General features: G+C 47.3%; 1 protein-coding gene across 2 annotated transcripts; it reads left to right on the forward strand.

The window, feature by feature from the left end:
* The first annotated feature begins 317 nt into the window (after positions 1-317).
* On the forward strand, positions 318-5,813 carry LOC108104740 (cyclin-dependent kinase 12). Of its 2 annotated transcripts, none has more exons than XM_017210977.1 (6): positions 318-677; positions 2,055-2,603; positions 2,728-2,917; positions 3,116-3,760; positions 3,823-4,026; positions 4,208-5,813. In XM_017210977.1, exons 2-6 carry the CDS (start codon positions 2,108-2,110, stop codon positions 4,875-4,877), a joined length of 2,205 nt encoding a protein of 734 aa, XP_017066466.1. In that variant the 5' UTR covers positions 318-677; positions 2,055-2,107; the 3' UTR covers positions 4,878-5,813. The 2 variants fall into 2 exon arrangements, with proteins under 2 accessions (XP_017066466.1, XP_017066467.1); XM_017210978.1 differs by having other exon boundaries at positions 3,395-3,760.
* Positions 5,814-6,059: the final 246 nt, after the last annotated feature.

A 6,059-nucleotide genomic window follows, 5' to 3' on the forward strand; every position in this document is an offset into this window, starting at 1 on the left:
CCCTACTTTCCCGTACCTTATTCATTTTCACAGTGGATTCTTATTCTCACAAACCTCAAATTATAAAATTGTTGCAGCGAAGATCCAAGGACACGTTCCAGAAATTTATGTAGCATACTTTTCAGCACTTTCTTATTGAGTGTAAGCCCTTCCTACAGAAGAAATGAAAGCGGGTGCCCACTGTCCTTTTAGATCAATCTGCAGCAGTCCCTATAGTGGATTAAACGAGGGATGATTTGACTCTGTTGTGGCTCTGGTATCTCGGATGGATTCCAGACGGACCTCGTCTTATCAGACGCGCGCGGAAGCTGCTCGTGTGCAGACGTCTCGCACAGCTGCCAGAATCGAGTGTTTCGAGTTGAGGGAAGAGACAGCCTGCGGGAACCAGTGTTTTCACCTGTGAAAATTAATCAAATTCCCAATTAGCAATCGCCTGGCATCCAGCCACAGGAGGAGCAGGAGCTACAATGCTGGCACCAGGACACAGAAGCCACCGACTACGATGACGAGTGGGGTTTTGCACAAAGAAAGTCGCGAAAATATATGCACAAGCCAGTATACATACAGACGGAGCGAAGGCAAATCTGCTTTTAGGTCACACAAAAGGCTCTCGCAGCAGCAGGACCAGCATTAACATCAACAGGAGCAGCCAAGGAATTCCAAGAACGAACCAACAAGTAAGCCGTCGACTGCCGTCCTAGACTCCCTCAGCAAACAAAGCCTTTTTCCCCTGAAGTGTCCCGATTTCAAGGATACTTTGGCAGGATAGCAATAACTTTGATTTAAATCATGCGTTTATTTTTCATTTAAGTCTTATTAAATCAGGCAAAATATCCTTTGGACTTTCGGTTAACAGATAGACATTTATTCTATCGTACTTTGTGACTTAAAAAGGTTCATTGATATGTTATGATTAAAGCGAAAGGTCAATCCGACGAAATTCAAATGAATCACATATAATTAAGGCCTTTTTTTATAGCATTTTTAAAAGTAAGGAACCATAAATCTACTTACCTTTAAAATAAGTCAGGCGACAGAAAGCAAACCTAAGTTTACGGCAAAATAAGAGCTTGAAAAATGAAATAAACATGAAATGCAAAAGTGTGGCATTTGGCTTGCATGCATATTTCATTTGCAAGGAACCTTGTTATCCTTGGGTCCTAGAGAACTGATTTAGCAGAGTTTCGTACTAAGTATATCTTTCAAAAGTTGTTTTATATCTGATTTTAAGGAAAAACATGAATTGGTCATCAAACTTCGTTGAGATCGGCTACAAGATATTGAAGTCACTTTAGATTTATATTAATTTCTTCTGCTAACACCGAAATGTTACCCATTCCCTGCCTTACTAAAGGATGCAATTTTTAAGATATTCAAGACATAATCGTATTAGTTCTCAGCGTCACTCCTCGTAAGTTGGGGACACCCTGCAATTAGGCCAAGTGCCTGCTGAGAAGCGCAGCATGTACATATGTCTAAATTTAAGAAGCTGCAGGATCTCGAGGCAAGCGTGGCAAGCGTGTCAAGCACCGCACTTGTTGGAAGTGGAAGCAGGGGACAGGACACTGAGGACATTGTGGGCCTTGTTATCTGACTGTCGTGCGTTTTGTTTGGCTTTAATTGCGGCTTTAGCCGACTCTGGGCCCTTGGAGGAGTGTCGGCCATTCTTCTGGCCATTCTCATAGCCCCGTCACGCGGTTGTCAGCCGCTTCAGCTATTCTTGTCGCTGGCATTGTGCCTTGGATTTTAATTGTTCGGCACTCGCAGGTTGCACCGGTGGTCCGGCGTCCCCTCCTTGTTAGCTCGTCCTCTGAATTCCTCCGCTTCGGGACTCCACCTCCTCTTCGGCAAACAGCCGTGAGCACCGCACCCATGGTGACCTTCCTCGAACAACAGGTGGGGAGGTGGCAGCATCGCTGGAAGCTCATCTTTTTCAGTGCAACTTTTCTATATGAAAATATATTTTTACCCAGATTTGACCAAGTTATCATTTATTCATGGTGTTATAAAATAATTTGTAGTCTAGTGTAATGTCTCCTATCTTCATTTTCCAGATCCCCTATTGATGATAGCAGATCTAGGCCAAAGGAATTGAGGAGCCGTTGCGATGCCGTCACGTCGCTCCGGTGGCGGTGGCACCACCAAGAGGAAACACTCGCTGGGAAACCTCCGTCGAGCCCATCCTGCATCCGGTGCCACATGGAACGTTCAGGTGGTGCGGGGCAAGATGTCCTCGAAGTGCCTGTGGCACGCCTGTCGAGCCTTGATTCTGGGCCTCACTTTGATGCTCCTCGGCGCAGGAATGGCCACTTTGGGCTACTACGCGGATCACCTCTCGATGGGATCAGAATTGCGGGGCAATGTCACGGTGCGAGTCAAGAACGACCTGAAAGGCTTCCATCTGAACAACTTTGCCTACGTGGGCCCCATTGTCATGGGCTTCGGTGGCTTCATCGTGGTGGCCTCCTGCGTGATGACCTTCGAAGCCCGCGACTCCGCCGCAAAGGTCGTTCCAGCTCGATTGCGAGCTGGAGGAGGCGGCAGCAGCAAGAATCCTTCGAGGAGCAACCAAGGGAGCTCCGCATCTCAGCGACGCGGAATGGGTAAGCAGCAAGCCCTTACTTGTTTTCGGTAAAACAGATCAGTTTGACCTATTCTGACCTAATCTACCTTCGTAAATGAAGTCATATTCTCAGTAATATAGAATCAAATCTCTTTAAATATCAGGGGCTCAGTACCAGTCTAGCCGTTGGGATCAGCACTTCGGGGTGTTCCGCTCCTCGCCCGGCGATCCTCACCAGCAACCGCAGACCGCCTGCATATCGGCCACACATCCGCATCCGCATTCACATTCGCAGCAGCCCTTCGATCGCGAGGCACTCACCGCCGAACTGGTCAAGTTCTCCAGGTCACTCAGGTAAAGGTTGTGGGTCATTGGGCAAGGACACCTCATTGGGAACATAATCAATATATGTATATATCGAAATTCACTTATCCAATTGGCTGTTTCTCGCTCTTACCGCCCGCTTCTCGCTTTCCGCATTCCGCAATCTGAAATCTGAAATCTGAAATCCGACATCTGATATTTGAAATCCGCATCCGCATCCCGCTTCAGTGCATCCAATCGCTTCTGTCACCAGTGGCGCCGCCTTTCAGGGGCTGGCTCCGCTCCGGATCTGTCCGGATCTCATGCTCATGCCAACACCACCAACTCCACCACCACCACCACCACCACCAATACCACAAACCACCAACATCCGACCACCACTAATTACTACAATTTGCTCTCACTGAATCGACTGTCGCCGTTGGAATGGGAACTGTATTGCTCGCACCGCCGACATCGTCGCCACCACCATCGCCATTCGCACCACCACCACAAATCCTCGAGCAGCAGTGTGCGTAGAGTGCGCCAAGTGCGTCCTGGATCCGGATCGGGCTCTAATCCGGCCGGAGGAGGAGGAGCTGGCTCCTCTTCATCCGCACGGATCATTAGCAACTCCTCCAGCTTGATCCAAAGGGCCACCAGGGAGTGCTCTCTGCTCCAACCTCCGGCTGCAAGTCGTGTCTACTGGCAGGCCTCCTCCTTCGACGGCGGCAGCAACCCACCGCCAGGATTGGGCATCAGTTCCGGGGCGGAGAAGCGCAGCGAGCGAAACAAGAGGTCGGACACCGCCAAGAGGCATGTACTCTCCAGGCAGAGACCGATCGAGCAGGAGGAGGCTCGCGATCACAGTCGCAGTCCTCTGGGTCACAGGCGGTGAGTTCTGGAAAAAAGCTTCCTCAAGGACTTAAACTAAATCTAAAAAGTCAATCTCACAGGAACTCCACGATGTCGGACTCCTCGTATAGCGGCCGCTGGACGGCTCGCTGTGCGTCCATCGCTAGTCGAACATCTAGTATTGAATCTCGGCGTGTTCAAGTGGATCTGCATAGTCCAGAGGTGATGCCCAAGTCGATTCTGCGATCGCCCAAGCGCTACAGCTCCGGTCCATCGGCCACGCCCTCCGTGGAGAAGGAATTTCGGTAAGAAAATTCGTAGGATTAAAGTCATGGGAAGGTGTAGTCAAGAAGTTCACCTGCTATGATATATCTATCCATATAGTCTTCTATCCATATAGCCATCGCTCCTGAAACCAGGACGCAAATCGCTAACCGATTTCCAAGAAAGAGTTCTCGGTATTGAGATTCCTAATTTCCTTTACAGTAGCCAGCTGTCCGTGTGCTCGGAGCCACCGCCACCGGTGCGCCAGCTGTCAGGACAATCCAGCATGGAGCCAGCTGTTCCCGAGGAGAGTCTCGATCAGTCGGAGGAGCAAGAGACTACCTCCCAGCCCAAGACATCATACGAGGAGATTACCGAGCTGCAGCACCATACGAGCAGCTTGCCACCGAAGAAGACGCGTCCTGGATTTTTGCCAATCGCCCGCAGCGAACAGGAAGAGGATCAGAGGCCAGTGGCCAATCCGCTCTACAGGAGTAACAGTTCGCGCCAGTTCTACAGACCCAAAAAGGGAGTACCCAACGAGCGGGATGATTCCGTATTCTACATACGATCCATGGAAAGGGGATTGGCTGGAAATGGCGGAAGTGGAAGTGCGGATGAGCAGATGTATGATTCCTTGAGGGTCATCAACGAAAGGAGAACCACCTTGCTGAAGGCCGACTCGCAAAGCTCTTTGGGGTCGGCAGAACGAAAGCTGAGCAGCTTCTCCCTGAAAATGCCTGAGATTACGGAGCGGGAGAACTCCATCGAGATAGAGATGGATGCAGATGAGCCCCATGATCCTCCACCTGCTCCACCTGTTCCTTCAACGCCTCCTCCGCCTTCGCTTAATCCACCTCCAACCGAAACAATCCAGGACAATGATCCCTAGGATCGAAAGGATAACCCCACGTCATAGCGTTTAGCCAGCAGCCATCGACAATTACTTTAGCAACTCGATTGATGTTTGTATATGTATTTTTGTGCGTGTGTGTCGTTTATTTTTATAACCCCTAGATCGTACCTAGATAAGTGTTATATATATATATTATACCAGCAATTATCTCTGTGTTGCCTCGGGCCTAAGCAATCAACTAACGAATCTTCAACGATGTCTATTAATTGGATTAACTGATGTTATTAAACATTTAACTGCAGTTGCGATTAAAATATAGGTTTTGCAAATACTGAACATATGCAAAAAATATTATTTCATTCGCAGCTGTCGGCACTAGTCTTCCTATTGTTAGAATATGAGAAATATCACGTTATTACAGCGCCTATATCCTGGGCCACGAGGCTCTTATAGGTGTACTGTTGTTATCAATACTATTTATCGGTTACTGTTATTGCTAATCTCTACGAGGATGTGTAGTCACAACGATCTAGATACGAGGGCGAGGCCAAATACAAATTGCCAGACTTGTGCATACCCTGTAAAAAGTACAATCAGCTTATAGTAAAGACTGATTAGCAAATTGATTTACAAAATTGGTCAACAGCGAAAGAAAACATGTCAATGAAAAGCAATCGGAACACGGATTATGTTCGATACACATAATTAGTTTTACGCTCTCAGTGTTATTCCCCACATTACAAGTACCTATACGATTATATATCTGAGTGTTTATTTGTAAGCCAGCAATTACAAAGTTTCTCGTTCCATAAGTGTTGATAACCCCGCAGAGCCCGAAAATTCGAAATGATGGAGTTAGTTTTAATAGAAGGCGGGCAAAGAAACCCTGTTGATGTGCGGCGAATTTTGTAATATTGTTCATTGCATGATTAATATTGCATAAATAAAAGCAAACAATGTGTGTCTATTAAATTGATTTTGTGTTTTACTAACTAGCTATTGCCTTTGTGTAACAGAAATATTATATAAGCTGTTTTTTACGAATAAATTCATTAAATTTCATTTTCAGGTTGGTGGTTTTTAAAGCTGTAGACTCCAGCCTGATATTTGAATTTGCGCGCCTAATAAGCGCAGCGCTCCCACCCGAGTCACTTCGATTTTAAATAGAGTGGCCACACTGCCAATCGATAAGAAACACCGCTAATTATCGCACTGTCA

This window comes from Drosophila eugracilis, unplaced genomic scaffold, assembly GCF_018153835.1.
Source record: "Drosophila eugracilis isolate 14026-0451.02 unplaced genomic scaffold, ASM1815383v1 contig_2088, whole genome shotgun sequence".
Classification (NCBI taxonomy): Eukaryota; Metazoa; Arthropoda; class Insecta; order Diptera; family Drosophilidae; genus Drosophila; species Drosophila eugracilis.

What these genes read in the sequence shown, in the direction of transcription:
- LOC108104740 (XM_017210977.1), top strand. Translation starts at nt 2,108, where the DNA reads ATGCCGTCACGTCGCTCCGGTGGCGGTGGCACCACCAAGAGGAAACAC. An exon ending in ATCTCAGCGACGCGGAATGG is followed by an intron (nt 2,604 to 2,727) that starts GTAAGCAGCAAG and finishes TTTAAATATCAG; the next exon opens with GGGCTCAGTACCAGTCTAGC. An exon ending in AGTCCTCTGGGTCACAGGCG is followed by an intron (nt 3,761 to 3,822) that starts GTGAGTTCTGGA and finishes TCAATCTCACAG; the next exon opens with GAACTCCACGATGTCGGACT.